General features: G+C 43.9%; 2 protein-coding genes across 2 annotated transcripts in view; one reads left to right on the forward strand and one right to left on the reverse strand.

Annotated features, from left to right (window-relative positions):
• The window catches only part of LOC112576200, a 20686-nt gene extending 10247 nt beyond the window's left edge, over nucleotides 1-10439 (forward strand). The window contains exons 5-9 of the mRNA XM_025258484.1: nucleotides 673-5084; nucleotides 5586-5820; nucleotides 6738-7097; nucleotides 7432-7661; nucleotides 8083-10439. Of these exons, the coding sequence (XP_025114269.1) occupies nucleotides 673-5084; nucleotides 5586-5820; nucleotides 6738-7097; nucleotides 7432-7661; nucleotides 8083-8270 (5425 nt within the window). The 3' untranslated portion in view covers nucleotides 8271-10439. The remainder of the gene's footprint in view (nucleotides 1-672; nucleotides 5085-5585; nucleotides 5821-6737; nucleotides 7098-7431; nucleotides 7662-8082) is intronic.
• LOC112576204 lies at nucleotides 10136-16284 on the reverse strand. Its single transcript, XM_025258495.1, has 5 exons — nucleotides 15162-16284; nucleotides 14296-14501; nucleotides 13197-13658; nucleotides 12481-12842; nucleotides 10136-12221 (listed from the first exon to the last, which is right to left on the reverse strand). The coding sequence occupies exons 1-5, from the start codon at nucleotides 15900-15902 to the stop codon at nucleotides 11863-11865; spliced, it is 2130 nt and encodes a 709-aa protein (XP_025114280.1). The 5' UTR covers nucleotides 15903-16284; the 3' UTR covers nucleotides 10136-11862.

Raw genomic sequence — 16284 nt, forward strand, 5'->3', positions numbered from 1 at the left:
CTCGTTTTATCCGCTTTGGGTTCGAAATTGTGAAGCATGGTCTTTGTAAAGCAAAGATCTCCGAGGGCAGCGTTTCGATGACCGCAGGTTGAGAATGGACATCAACGCAGGCAACAGATGATTTCGATGACGCAACTCGACAACAAAACATGGCGACCTTCTTGCACCATCAGAAAAACCACCGACGTGTATAAGTGGACTGCTGTCTGTCTGCCGAGACCAACGCTTAGTTTCTTGCGAAGTTCTCCGCTGTTAGTCTCGGTGAGCCTAAACAATGAATGTGACTAAACCGGAAGCTTTGTACACACCAGCCTCGTTTTAGTAGTTAACTGAAAAAATCTCTGCAAGCAGTCCAGTAATACAAGTTCGTGGAAAAACTGTGTCAGATGCGATTAAGCCTTTGCAGTCTGAAAATTTGAATGTTGGTAAGCCGCTGCTATTTCACTTGACTTTTCCTTTAAGATCAATATCATTATGAACTGCCTTGCGCTAATGATGGTACATCCTTTCCAAATGATCCCACTTGGATGCACTTACCTTGTTAAAATTTCAGGCAGTCATATTTATTGGGGTAAAGACGATGCATTTGTTTTTAAAATAGCCAGGTAGTATTAATAGTTTTGTTTACTTCTCAGACAGCAGTTAACTTTGCGTTAAAAATAATTTATGCAGAGTGACCAGGGAGGTGATTACGAAGCGGTCAAGACCTCGGACACAAACAGCCGGACGACACGTGGCTGCTGTCAACCATCCACATCTGTGTGACCTCGAGGACGACACTGACCCATCACGCGGCTACGCTTCAGAGGTCATAAGGAGGGGTCAGGAGTCTGGGCCCCGCAAGAAGCGTGTTTACCTCATTAAGCGGCCCCGGTGCTCTCCCCGTTTCGGCTCCGTCACTCTTCTGGTGCGCAAGCCCTCTCAAACAGCTGCAGGAGGCAAGGGGGACTGTCCTCAGACAAAAGCTGCCCTCACTGGTTCAGCAGAGGGAAGAAAGTCAAGCAGTCTTATACACTTTGCTGAAAACGAAGACGGTGTGGTAGGTGCTGTGCAGGGAGGAGAATGCCCAGAGAACGATATTCTTCTGTCGTGCGTCAGTACTCGGGACAGATTGCAGAATGAGCAGGACGATGGATCAGGTGACTCAGAGAAATTCCCAGCTACAGCAACAGTAGCAGCAGCAGAGGAGGGGGCGGCGGTAGCGGTAGAGGCAGAAAAAGATTTGCTGCACAAACAGCCAGCTGCTTGTGAAGGTTGCGGTGTCCAGGTGTCCGGTGACGTAGCTCTTCGCGAGGTCTGTGAGGCAGGAAACGTCACCAGACATCAGCTAGAAACCAAACAACAGCAGCTGGAAACTTCTCAGCTCCTCGACAGGGACGTGAATGATGTAAGAGCTGCGTCTTCAGAGCCGGAAGGTGACGTGCAAATTTCCGGGAGATACGTACCAGTTTTAGGAAGTAGCGAACTAGTTCCCGGAAGTGACGAACTATTTCAAGGTAATGAATCAGTTCAAGAAAGGGACAACTCAATTCCTAGAAGTAACTCCCTTCACAAAAGTGACAAACTAGTCCATGAAAGTGACGAAATAGTTCCTGGGAGTGAATTAGTTCACGGTAGTGACATATCTGTTCCAGGAAACGAGCAGCAAACACCAGGAGCAGAAGGGGAGCTGGACAGGACATTCTGCGAGTTCGCGAACACTGCACTTTGCTTTTCCACACCTCTGTCACGTTGGGACCTGGAAGCAAACTACTCGCCTTCTCTTTGCGAACAAACGTCCGTCTGGTCGATTCCAGTGTCGCCTGACGCAGTTGCCTGCAACGGTGAGAGAGACCGGACTGGTGACTTGCGACAGGAGAAGCAGGATCGTTGCCACGGGTGGAATTTTGTTGAATCCCAGCGCATTCTTTCCACGGAAGACACGCCTACACATGAGCACCACTTTGGTGAACTTAAACTTTCACCTACTTCGGGAAGTACTTTCTCGGACTCTGTGAATTCTGAAGGTGAAGAAGCAAACTCTATTCTGTCATGCGATTCTTTGGCTACTTTTAGTGTAAAGAACAAAGGTAAATCAACTCAGTTTTGTTCAGGGGAGGAATCAAAGCATTCGTCGGATGAAAACCATGACAAGCAGTCTCCTTTATTAGGCGATTTTTCTGGTCCTACCTCTGACCTTACTCCTGAGGAAGGTGCGAAAAAGACATTGGCAACAATGTTCGGGTCGAAAAAAGGCAAATACATCTTCGGGTTAATAAAGTCGCCCTTGACAGAAGACTCAGATCCAGCAAAGGAAGACACGAGCTCTTCGCCCTGCACTCTGATACCACGGAATCCCAACAGCGGATCATCCACTTGTGCTCGACAGAAAAGTTCACTCAATGGGCGGCCAGCGAGCGTTGATAAAGGGCGAGGTAAAGTGCAGAACAAAGAAATGTACAGCAGGTTTTTCTTGGATTCAGAAGCCGGCAACCATACGAATCCGCCTAGAACGCCACGTGGTGGAAGTTTACAGGTGGATGAAAGCGCACAAAAAAACAGATCCAAAACTGTTCAGAGAATACGGTCGGTTGATGGCTCGTGTGTTTCCAGAACACCGACGCCACTCTTCGCCGCTTCTTGCGTGACTAGTGACAGCGTCTCCGGTGCCTGCACAGGACCAACCTCGTCCGGGTCTCGACAAAACGTCTCTAACAGCTCTTTTTCCGAAAGGGAGACTACCGAACAAGAGATGTGTTTACTTTCACAAGATCTGGAAAAGAGTCCAAAGATTGGTAAGCGGAGGGACAAATATGGCGGCATGAAGGCAGTCAAAGGAAGGCTCGCAAAAAAGACTAAGAAAATTATTCACGCTATGAAAAGTTACGACTTATGTTCGGAGGGAGGAACTGGTGCACGTCACTTCCAAAGTTCGGGCCTCCCGTACGAGCCGGACTCCGAGTCGGACAGCACCGACAGCACAACCAGCGACGACGAATATCCGGCAGGCTTTAAGTGCAAAGGAGACAATTCCAAGAGCACTGACGGAAAACGTCGCTCACCAATAAGTCAACGAGACCCGAGGTCGAAAGGCCATCAGGTGTCAAGCGTCGAAGAAGTGCTACGCTCCGACCACAGCGCCAAAACGACGACAGCTGTTTCCACAACATCCCCACCAACAGCACAGCCAATCGTGGACAAAAAGATGTTGGAGTTGCAAAGTTTGCAAAGAAAAAAGGAACTCTCTTACTCGGTCGATTTCATTTGTGGGGATTCACAAGAAAGTGTCTCAAAGGGACAAAGGGTAGAAACAACAGATGCAGCTGCACACGCAATAAAACCGAATAGAGGGTGGCAGCAGATCCTTTCTGACAGGTACGCAGCGCTAGATCACATGACTGCAGAAAAGGAGTGGAGACGAGAACTCGTGACAGCCACATCTGAGACTACTAAAGACATCACGGCACCTGACAAAGGTTTGACTGCACAAAGTGGGAAAAAGGATCGTCAAGAAACGTCCCAAATTTTACTGGCGGACGCAGCGGTCGTAAAGAAGGAAGAAGAGGATGACCTTACACCCATCTCCGCCAAAAGAGCCTCAGTGTCCGTCATATCGTACAACTTCGTAGAACCGGTCAAACGCCCTGATGCTGGCGCGAGCGTGGACGAGAGCAGTGCTACTGGAGAGAGCTTGCTTCCAAGAAGCAGAGAAGCAGGCAGTTCGCCTTCATCAGCCGGAATCTTTAGCGGTTCTAGTGGTCCTAATGATGCTCCTGTGGTAGCAGCTAGGAGTCCTTACGAGACGGCGCTTGCTCAGGTTCATAGGGAAGGTGAGGACAGCCAGCTGACAGTGGTGACCCCCCTAGCCGAGCCGCTTCAGGTGTCAACCTCTACGCCCTCATCGGACGAGGTCACGGTCACGGAGTCCGAGTCAGAAGCTTCCCTTTCGCCGCTCGCCTCCGCCGTCGGTGACTTTAAGGAGTCGGCGATTTACGTCTTCCCCCGCAACGTGCTGTCTAAGCCAGACTACGAGTTTATCTTTTCAGACAGACCCCAGCTGGCCCGGTTTGGGCGAGCCCAGTCCGCCCCCGGTAAGCCTCCTTGCACCATAATGGAGAGCCGCACACTTTCCGCTCCCAGTAGGAGCATGTCGCTGCATGCTGCCAGCAGCGCGACTCTGAAAATGCCCAGTTCCAGGATTTACGACGTGCCGCCGCGCCGCCTGCCGTTGAAGTTCCCGGTGGAGTCCAACAGGCCCGGCTCCGTCCTGTTCCACGACCTCGCTAGGGCAACGGCTACCGATCGCCCCATCTCCTTCTCCTTCTCCTCCGTCTGTAAGCAGCAGCAGCCACAGCATCTTCACCAGTCGATCCCTGACAACGAGAACCCATACGTCAACGACGCGGACGACGTCTCGCAGCCGACAGTAGGACGCAGCAGCGTGTGGGACGAGTCGCAGAAGAATGCAGAGACCCGAAGATCACGGTTACAGAGGACATACAACACCTGTAGCCTAGCCGAGGGCCAGAAGACGGACTCGCAGTCCAGCAGCAGGGAGTTATCGCGTCATCCTTTTGATGTTGAGGCTGTCGTCACGAAGGACCATAGAGTCATGGAAGGAATGGTTGAAGAAGCCGTATACGCTAACTCCGTCGCTGTCTATTTTCCCCAGAAGGCAACGCAGAATTCAAGGACAACACTGTCAACAGCCTCCCAGAAAGACATTTTTAACGAGACCTCAGCCAATGTGTCTGGCAATTCGGATCACCGAGCACAGACGAGAGGCCAAACAGCTAAAAAAGGGATAACGCAAGAGAGTTCTCGTGAGTCTGATCAGAGAAAAAAAGAAAAAGGAAAAAGAGAGTCAAAAAAACCTTGCTTAGGAAGAGAGGCTTCGAAGGAGCCCTCCGTGGAAGATGGCTGGGTCAACAGAGGTGAGGAAGCTGGACATGGAGAAAGGATGATGCGCAAACCTGTTCGGGCCGGTCAGATGTTGGACCAGGACACCTCAGAAGCGGCAACAGTGATGGATGTGGCGTCGCCTGACGTCAGGAATAGAAGAGTAGAGAGGAGAGACAGCAAAGACGGTTGGAGTGAACAGGATGGTAAATCTTTCTCTTTCTTTTCTTTATTACTGCTGTCTCTTTGTGCTGTTTTTTGCCTTTCTGTCTCTCTCATGTGTTTCCATTTCATTCTTCCTCCCATACACTTCTGCTGTCTGAGCTCTGTTTCTAATTGACATTTCTCTGTTGCCGCTTCTGTTTTTCTTTTTGATAACCATCTAGTGTCTCTTCTACTTTGTCCTTTTAATGATTATCATCTCCACTCTTTCTGATTACCATCTGTCTGTTGCACCTTCTATTTTGTCTATCTCTGTCAGGTGTGTGTGGGGGTGCACAGAGGTATGTGATGATGTAAGAATGCCCTGGCCTAGGGTAAAGTTAGATTAACCAATGTTTTTGGGGTGTGGGGGTCCTGCACACAACTTCACGACATTGAAGACAAGACACTCCCCTTTGGAGCAACCTTTCACCTCACTTTGTACTCCAGCGCCAGGCATACACTTACATTTACTCCATAATCCGTATTTTTTAAAACTTTGGTAGAGACGTTGAAGCTGAACCCAGAACCCAGCCTGCCAGTGGAGGTGACTGTGAGGAGCAAGACATCCACCCACACCCACCAGTATCACTCAGTTTCAGGAAAAGACACAGATTATGAAGATGTTCATGTTGGTGGTCAGTGGACTACAAACAACCCAGTAGCACCAGCTCCGATAGTGCATGCGAGGCTTGCAGATGCTGAGAGTTCCCCAGTTCCAGAAACAAGTTATGTCACAAAGTAGGTGATTTGAGTGTCTTGTGCTTGTAGGTATGTCTATGTAGGGGTGGGTGGGTTGGTCAGTGTGTGTGCATGCACTTGTGGAAGAGAATGAGTAGTTAATGAGACTGAAAAGAGAGTTTGTGTGTGTGTGTGTGTGTTCTTGCATCTACTTTACATACAAAACTGCACTTTATCATGTTTCATGATTGTTTAGTCTTGTATGTTCATACTTTGATGCCATTATACATGTTCACAAAGGAAGATGCACATGTCATACCTGCTTCTTGTCAGCGAAATGGATTGTTTTCTTGTGTTTTGAACAAAACTGCATTAAAGCAAAGGCTAAATCCCAAATATAGCTTTCTCTTCAGTAGAAATATAAAAAATAGAGTTAGTTCAGTGGCCTTAAGGTCATAAGGGAGTGAGGTGGAAAGTGAGGGGTTAAGAGCCCTCCCTTCTCAGGGCTAAGTCTTTTGAGATTGGTGCCTACCCCACATACCTCACCTTTACCCAGATATTTACTCCAAAGTTGTGTCCACTGGGAGAAGTATTTTGATACTATCTGTATCAAGCCAGCTTATGTGCCAGTCACCTGCTTATTAAGCTACCTGCTCTCCATGAAAGAAATATGGTTTTAAGTTTGCCTGTTATGGACAAATATTTGTGCTGTCAGGAGCAGTAGAAGTATTGTATGCAGATCAAGTCCTTTATGCACCATTTTCTGGTATGCAAAGGATGACAACATTTTGCAGTAACCACTATTAGTTGTTTCAGTTTAAACATTGTTACAAATGATTTTGATTCTTCTTTTCTTTCCATATTTTTCTACAGTGCCTAAAGTTTTTGCTCTCAAAGCACTACGACTTTTTATGCTATGGGTTTATTTCTTCCCATTAAACATTCTTGGAATTAAAAAAGTGTTTTTTGCTTTTCAGGCAAACGAAATATAATGAGTACAGCAATATCATCAGGATTGACAGCAATAGACTGAAGGCAGCTCATGCCAAGAGTTTATCCACAGCTGCCTTATTCACTGCGACCAATCGCAGTAGTACACTAAGTGCTGGCAGAAGCCCATTGCGCAATGCTATCAGCCTAGAAGATGGACTTATTTCTGTGGAAAGGAAAAAGAAAAAGAAAAAGACTCGCAGGAAGCCAGACAAAGATGGAAGTCCAAGAAAATATAGAAGGCATTTTTCATTTCAAAAACTGCTCAATATGTTCAGGAAAAAGAAAAAGAAAAAAAGGACCGAAAAGATACCAGAGGCACAGGAGGAGACAACAGAAGTGGCAGAGTAGTTATTTTTTTTTAATTACCTAAATAAAATTTACTGTGTATGTTACACAAGAACTTATTCTTGATTTTCTAAAAAAAACTGAAGATAACAAAAAGTGTGTCATAGTGTCATCCTCTTGTTAACTGTAGATCACTGTGTATTTGTGTGCAGATTTGTGTGGAGAGGTATGTGTCTGAGTGCCTGCATGTTAGTGTGTGTGAGAAAGAGAGACAGGAGAGGGGAGAGAGACAGAATGACTGTTAAATTTCTCAGGTGATAAAAGAAAGTTTCCACTCGTCCATTTAATAATAATTAACTTTTTTTTTCTTTGACACATATCTTTGACATTCAGAGTACGGACTTCCAACAAATTCTTTAACATGAGGAAAATTCTGAAAATGATGAAAAAACCCAAAGCTGAACAGACAGTTGTTGTGAGCTCAAGTCAGGACATAAACTGTATCCGACCCATTGGACGGCTCCTGCAGCTGAATGCCGACGGCACACAGCTTGTGGAATTGATACGACCACAAGATGAAAACCTTGGAATTGTACTCACCACAGGCTCTGATGAGGAAAACGGTGAGAAAAGCTTCCTTGGGTAGTTGACTTCAAACGTCTGTTTGTGGAAATTAAAAATTTAAATGAAGAGGCAGGAGTAGGGGAACCTTTTTTCTGGCAAAGGCCATTACATATTTATAACATCATTCTCGGGCCATACATAATTATCAACTCAAAAATTAGCCTGCTATATTTGATCAAACAACAATTTTGCCAGTGTTAAAACTTTTGTAACATATATACTCCCAGCCTGCCTGATAGAAACTGTCTTCTGAATGCAACCACAATCCTAATCTCTCTCTCTCTCTCAATCTCAAATATACACACACGAGTATGTGGAAGCGCATAACCATTTCTTTATGTAGATATTGTATGATATTCGCACACACACATAAGAATTGTGTACAAACATTTACATTTCCTTTTACTGGTATATTTCCAGGTATTTTTGTGTCAGGCTTCACAGACAACAGCCTAGAAAAGCATCTTGCTGGAGTCCTAAGTGTTGGGGATCAGATTATCAAGGTCAATGAGCGCTTCATAAGGGCTACTTCCCTTGACTGCATTCACAACATGATCATGGGTCAGCAGAGAATCAAACTTCTGACATTTCCAATGCAGGGAAAATAGTGTCTGGCCACCTGCTTGGCTTTCCAATTTTGCTGGACAGATACACTTAATGTCTCATTTTTTGTTGTGCCTCCAAGTCAGATGACCTCACTGAACTTGTACCTTCTTGGTATTAATTGCAGGTCTGTGGTCAGTTTCTGATATCTCAAAGTTCTTATTTCCGTTAAATTAGTTGGCACCGCTGTGACGTATCAGCATGATGCAAGGGCACTTACCACATTAAGATAAAGGGGCACAAATATTTCTATTTTTTGTAATTATTGGTTCTTTGTATTTTCTAGTTAGCAATGACAGCTAATATTGTCATTGCACAGACTTGCATCTTGTGTTCAGCTGTCAAGAGTATATTATATGTTGCTTTTTTGAAAGAATAGTACTAAGTACAGTATTGAGTGAAAGAGGGTCGGCGCTAGCTAGGATAAACTCAGTGAACATTACTTGCACTAATAACACAATATTTTTTTGTAAGAAAGAAATAGCTCATTTCTGATGCATAGTGTCAGTTCAATCATTCGAAATCCTCTACCTCGGTGCATCCAGAATATGTCCAGTGATAGTCACAAGCTGTTTAATGAGATCTTAGAAGGCTTTAGTGAGAAACAAATTTTTGGAACGGACACGGTGTTTGGTACTACAGAGTTTACCTACTGAAGCTAGAACTTTATTTATTTACATGATATTTCCAATATTGAAAGTTTAAGAGTAGTATTTGGAAATAAGGATACATGACCAATTTTAGTCATGAATGTCTTTGTGGGGACTTAAAATATACCTTGTTCTGTTCACAAATATGAAATGTTTAAGTCCTATAAATCATATTCTAATGGTTAACTGTGGAGTTATGTATTTTCACATGTGGTGTACATGTCTGGTTTCAACATAAGAGTGCTAAGTAACTGCCATTCATTTAGTGTTATCTTGCCATTATGATAATTTATCTTCATCGTTTTGCATGGATGTGCATGTGTATGGGAATGTGAATGTGAATGTGTGTGTGTCAACATATCAGGCATGCATGTGTGTCATGCATGCATGCACATAAGTATAAGACATATGCACAATAAGCAAGAGGTAGAGAGAAATAGACAAATATATCCTGGCTTGAGGTATTTACATTGTTATTTACTTTTGTATGCAGTTTCGCAAGGAAGTAGAAGGGTATGTCACCACCATTGTGTCCTCCATGACTCTGTCATACACGCGTTGGTTAGGTCTACTGTCTGTCACTACAACTGAATACTGTAAGGTTGTGTTGCTACAGCTGTAAACAATAAGATATTTCACTGTAGCTGAGTCCTGTGGCTGTAAGACTGGCATATTGTGTCTCTTCATCTATACACTATAATATTGTGTCACTAAAGCTGTGTGCTTTGTAATTGTCAATCACATTCTCCATATTTTAGACTTATTTGTAATGCATTTAGGTTTGCATAGCTTGTGTTTTCATGCACACAGTTCACTTCCGAATACATAAAACATGCATCATGTTTGTTCAGTTATTATAATTCTCTCTGATATGTTTGCATTTCTTTGTATCATTTTGTTTAGTCTCCCTGTTATTCATGCTTGTAATACATGTACTTTACCTAATGTTATTCTTGATTCACTTCAGCTTTCTCTTCTTTTCCATGGCATCTTCATTGTTCTTCCTTAACAATTATTTTTGTTAATCATAATTCACTACTGACATATGACAGATAACTTTACCAAGAAAATTTAAGAGATAAACACTGTCATTGAATTCAGTTGTTATTGCTGTAAGCTTTATAATATATCGTCATTATACTGAAACATTCATGTTCAGTCATCTTTCATTTTGTTGGTCTCTGCCTCTCTCTCTCTCTAGGTAGAAACATAACTGTTTGTACAGTTTCATATTTACTAGCATAAGCTGGCATAATATCATAATTTGTATTCTTTTGTCCACCTAAAACAAATATATAAGGTCATCTAGAAAAATACAATGAGTAGAGTTGCTCACTAACAAAAGCTGTCTTTATCATGCTTACTAAATAAATCTCAGTTTACATCCACTTCGAAAGGATCCTTCTTCACATCCGGAAGGAAAATGAGCCAATCAAAATGTAATGAAAATTTATATGCTGATGCTGTTCTCAACCATTTAATCCGGTGGATTCATAGTGCTAATAAAAATATTTATTAATAAAATCATGTACATCGAAAGTACCTGGTGATATCTTTTACCCTACCTCAAACCCTCTCAGTCAATCTCATACAGCGTCGTGTTTGTTCATTTATAATCTTCCGATATATATTTGTATTTCTTTGTACCATTTATCAGCCATTTATCAGCCATTTGCGGCAATAAGGAGCATTTCCTGTTCAGGACGACCAGTCCTTTCCATTATGTTTGTTATTCAGTTCTTCCACAAGCCAATTTGAAGTCGACCTCCCTACAAGGCGCTTTGCAAAACAATCCAACAGAATGTCATGCCGGGTCACGATCATAAGACGACCAGCTTACACTGATTGATTATTTAATAGAAGTTCCTGGTGTCCTACTAGCGTGGTGACCATGATTCGTACAAATCCAAAGTACATACATACATACAAAGTCATTGGTTTTATGTTCCGTGTGTGACATCTGGAATTCTCCTCTTAGTATCGGTACGAAGTGTCCACCTTTAACATTTGTAAATCAGCATCGGCACTATGTACAAAGGGCTCGTACAGCTTGTACTTAGTAGCAAACCTGATGTTATGGCTGATGGTTGTGGTGGGCTTCGCGCGTGATATTCACCAAAAATATGTTGTACGACACTAGTGGTTGGGCCCACCCTTGATGGACGCCTACTGTCGAGTGAAAGAAAGCTCCCATTCGGATAGCCAGCAATGCTAAATTATTATACAACGCTTGGGGGACTTGGACAAGACCCTCTTTGCTGATGGATTTTCGCGTCACATGTCACAGCCTTTCGTGACAGACTCTGTCAAAAACCTTTTTGAAGTCTTTGACGTTGTAATACAAATCCCTGTCATGTCACATCTGGAATGAAACGAAGATAAGTGTCCACGACTTCTTCTAGGGTGTTCATGTTACATGAGTACTCGTGCAACTCACAGAATTATCTCTTTGACCGCCACCACAACTATACTGAAAGATCAACGTGTACAAAGTATGGACTTTTTCAGGGTATCATTGTTCACATCACATCTGCACTCTGTCTGTCATGCTATCGTGTGCACAATATTCTTACACGCAGTCGGATTGGGATTTACGACATTCACTGCAGCACGGGCGTCTGGTGGATGTCACAAGTTCAACAACCACAATCACACGTCCTCCATACTTTCTGCTCACTAATCCCTGAGAGTTATCCTCCCTGCTATAGACGCTCAGCGCTCAGATATATCGACAATGCTATTCCTTGATTGAAGCCCGCTCTTGACCCATGCTGTTCTGTGGCCCACTGCAAGTCTGGTTCCTAAGCATTCAAACGACCGGACATTCTAAAACTAAGTGCACGGTTTACGGGTAATAAGATGGCGCCTATACGGGCTCAAACAGAGCCAGACAGATGTTGTAAGAAAGCAAGAAACAAATTAAGACAAGCAGAGGGACTATAGTGTGTTAGTTCAGGCTTAAGTTAGAGGAGACTATCACAAGCTGTGAAGTACACCGGGACATATTGAGAAGTCGGACAGACCCACCATCACTCTCTAGACATACAACGACTTTTCTCTCCAGACCACGAACACGACCTCCACCCGCCGCCCACACTACGTCACTGCGGGCCATGGCCACGTCTTCCGTGTCATTATCCGTCATCACCTGAACTGGAATACCCGCCGCTATCAGCCCCATCACCATACCCGAGTCGTCAAGAAGGTCTTCACGAGTCAACACCAGCACATCTCTCCACTGCACGACGGGTGGGGATGCATCGCCGCTGCTTGGAATGACGGTCGCGGATGATGTCTGGGCCTTCACTGACAACATTCGTTTCAATGTTCTTTTGTTACTTATCAAAAACAAAACAACATTAATAAGCAAAATTCATAAAACAATTGACGTTATTCATTTTGACATATTCATTAAATATGCTGAAACATTATTAACGTCTTTTATTTGTCGTTTTTTGTGTCAATGGTAATGGCTTTCCTGTATTTTTATATTTACTTTCTTATTATTTTGCAAGTGACACTCATTTTAAAATTGTATCCAACAGGCGACAGGACCTTCACCTACCCGGAGCACCAATACACAGACTGTGTAGAAAGCTGCCCACCTCACGACCACAAGCGACACATTCGTTTGGCGATTCACCTGAGTGACCATCACCTTTGTGATACAGTCGCTTGACTGGCGGGCCGTCTGTGTGGTCGGGCACACCCCGCTCACTGTACTCGTGGACAGTGCGGTCCCCGGTGATTTCGTTGTCCTGCTCCACCTCCCTGACGACAGCCGGCGGAAAGCGGAGAGGTCTGGTCAAGTATTCCACTTGCCAGCCGGAGGGAATATTTGAATGGTAACAATTTGCTGCCCAAAGATGAAGACCAGGGAGCTTTCCAAAATTCTGCTCGAAGACCGGAGGGAAGACTATCATTGTGCTGTCACAGACAGGAGTGTTCAGAAAGAGACACAAAGTCAACAAAGTAATGTCTTTACTGAGCTGTCTTTATCTGGTCGCAATAGATGGCTTTACCTTTCTTTCTTACTTTCGCGTTTCCCGGATCATTAGCAGGCATGACTTCAAGGTTTTGTATAGTTACGAAAAGGGCAATGGCATCTTCGAAGTATGACCTAAACGTATTGTTCGATTGGTATCACGCGCTGAAAAGTGTTTGTAAGACATAATAACAGATCCATCGGATGTCACACTGAATTCCTTTGACACACATATCAGAGATCATAAAATAAAATTTGCCATCTACCTGTTTACCAAAACAGTCTGTAAGACTTACCTTCCCTTATAGCCAGCTTCATCAGCGAGGATGTACAATGATCCTTCTTTAACTGCCTGTAACATGTCACTCACAGCCTGCAACACATCGTCCTCACGTGTAAAATCATACTGCAAGAGCCAAAGCTGACCAGGTGTCACCTCCTCTGTCTTCAGCAGATGATACAGCATGCAGCATGCTGCACGACTCCACCAGCCTGTACTCACAATCAAGACCACGTGGCCACATCTCAGCCATTGTCTCCCCTTCAGCAGCAGCAGCACACTTTTGCCGGTGCCCGGTGGTCCGGACAGAAACAGTCTGGGAGGACCCGTGTTCAGCAGGTCAACTTGTTCCGGGAAGAGTGTTATTAGTGTACTGTAGCACTCACCCGTCAACGACACGGCCTGGTGTAGAGTCTTGAGACTGAGACGGGGTGGACTTGTGCATGGAACAGTCACTGATGTCGCCGGACCACAGAACCTACAACAATCGGTTTCATCACCAAATAATACTCCGGTAATAAAGGATGCTGTGATCAACGATCGTGTGTGTTTACTTACTGCTGGCAAGCAAATATTTGTTTAAGAAATTAAAATGTTTTAACGCTGTGCGTTTTGTATACATCTTTCATCTACAAATACAAATAACAGCCTACGCCCCATCTGGAACTCCCGAGCACTATCACTCCTTGTTGTGATCGTACGCTCCACCGTCCTTGTTGACGAAGCTCATCCTTATATGAAGCGGTCTGTTTCCAGGATGTCTCTACTTGAAGATGTATTGGGAGTTCCTGCTTGTTCATTCTCATCACTACAGTCTTTCTGTTGACTTTTAGCCCAGTCTTCTCAGCTTTCTCGATAAGCCTACTCAGTTCAATTTGTAGTTTTTGTTCAAAACAGATAAAAGATAACACGTTGTAGCAGAAAATAGGCATAATAATATCAGAATAATGGATTTTCTTCTTTTCCACTTTCTCTCCATCTACAATTTAAATGTTGTTTTCAATAAAACATTTCAGAAGCGAGAATAATAAGTATAACAATACACTCAATTTTCACTTCACGAATATTTCTGATTTTCAAAGTATAATAACTAAACACTTCCTTTTATCACTTGCCTGGCTACTAATGTCTTGTACAAGGCACTAGTCATGTGACTGTCAGCCCCAACCCCAGCCACACGGCGCTGCCACCAGCTCCCGAGTTCCTTCAGCACGTGACTACTAACGTCCCAAGGTGTCTTGGGGTCAGAGAGGGGATCAGAGCAGAGACACAGACCAGTGACATCGGCGAGATTTTTTGTTCCCAGACACTGACACAGGGCCTATAGAAAATCACATGATATAACGATACGAATCCAACACGCTGATCCGAACAAGCACCTGACAGTTCTAGAAACAAGTAAATTTGAAGAAATAATATGCAATCTCCTTTGTAGAGTCACATTTCGATCCTTTATAGTGATTTTCTAGCAATATTATAATAACAAGAACGATAACTACAATAGACTTTTATCTATAGCACAAGAAATTCATCCTACACACTACATGAAATACTAAATTGGATAAATTATTATAATTTTTATTTTAAACTAACATGCAATCATAAGTGAGTAAATTTAAACCATTTACAAATTTTATTTGGACTTTCAAATTTAACAGTAAACACTTTTAACTTTTGGCTTTTCTGACTTTGATGATGATGTCGTTTTTGTACATTTATGTCAATCTATCATGTATGATAGCACTGGTTGTCAAAGACATCATGAAATTTACGATAGCAAACCGTGGTTGGATAGTCTGAAGAGTGCTCATCTTGGGTAATATTCAGAGACAATCTCAGCTTAAATATTCTTCTAGTTATCGTGAGTCCACAATCTGTTTAGTTCGAAATGAGAAAATACTGATCTCTTCATTATATTTTGTTCGTCGTTAGTTTTCGTAAATACATTTGTTTCATCTGAAAACACTATTTAGAGCTTTACCTGAGTCAGGTGGGTGTCGCCACTGACAGCTTGTTGCAGCTGATGAGCTGTGAGGTTTGGAAATGCAAAGGTTCTGGTGATTCGCAAACCGGGAGCTATGTCGGACACAAGGTGTGACAACATGGCCTTTGCCTTGTTTAGTTGTTCTACGGCCTGTTTTAGCTTCTTTCTTATTATTTTGTCTACATCGTGCTTTGACATGTTGAGGGCCTTAACATTGTCACCACAAGCCTTCACCTCACAGATGACAAGGCCATATTGTCGGTGAATCAGAAGCACATCAAAGTCTCCACGTTTCCAGTTCCGTGGTAGAGCAGGTGGTAAGTTGGCGGGTAGGGGGAGCTGTGCAGCCGCAGCAGCGTAACAAGGTTCCCCCAGGTACTGTCCGAACTGAAGCTGGGTCATTCCGACTAAAACTTCTCCGTTCTGTTCCGCCATTTTCTGTACACAGACGAGCACCCGCTGCATGGCTGCATCGTCTCTGGTGTCACTGTTATAAACGGGAGGAGGTTGAGGAATGGATGGACGACTTACAGCGGTTGGAACCACACGGTAGAGGATAGGTTGACCAGCTTGTCCACTTGCTGACTGTAAAATGAAAACGTGCTGACCAGCAATCGGTTGACTGATCATGGGCACGCGGTTGAAGTAGACAGGAGGCAGGAAGTAGGCGCGAGTGTCGAGATCAGGGAAGGCGTCCTCAACCCATTGTATCCAGAATGCCTGAGCTTGGGCCGTCATGGTTGCATGTTTTTCGAGACACCTTCACAGATGAGATAGTGCTAGATTGCGATTAATTTTAGTATTCTGCTGCTACTGATTTTGACATTGGTGATGTGGAACTCGAGCGAATTAGTGCAAGAAATGTCAGCAAATGTCTTTTCTACACGAAAATGCTGAAAAGCCAGTTATAGCCATCCCATACCTACTTGATAGCATTCGGTGAAGTGAGTTGATAATAACTGAGATAGTCTATTGATAGAACAAAAATCACAAGTGGACTGAGGTTCGAAGAACGACGGCCTTTCATAGCACATTGAGGACACCGTGACGTCACGATCCAGGGCTTCTCGGCGGCGGGAAGGAAACAGGGGGGTAGGGGCTACATGTAAGGCTAGCATAA

This window comes from Pomacea canaliculata, linkage group LG11 (genome assembly GCF_003073045.1).
Source record: "Pomacea canaliculata isolate SZHN2017 linkage group LG11, ASM307304v1, whole genome shotgun sequence".
Taxonomy (NCBI): Eukaryota; Metazoa; Mollusca; class Gastropoda; order Architaenioglossa; family Ampullariidae; genus Pomacea; species Pomacea canaliculata.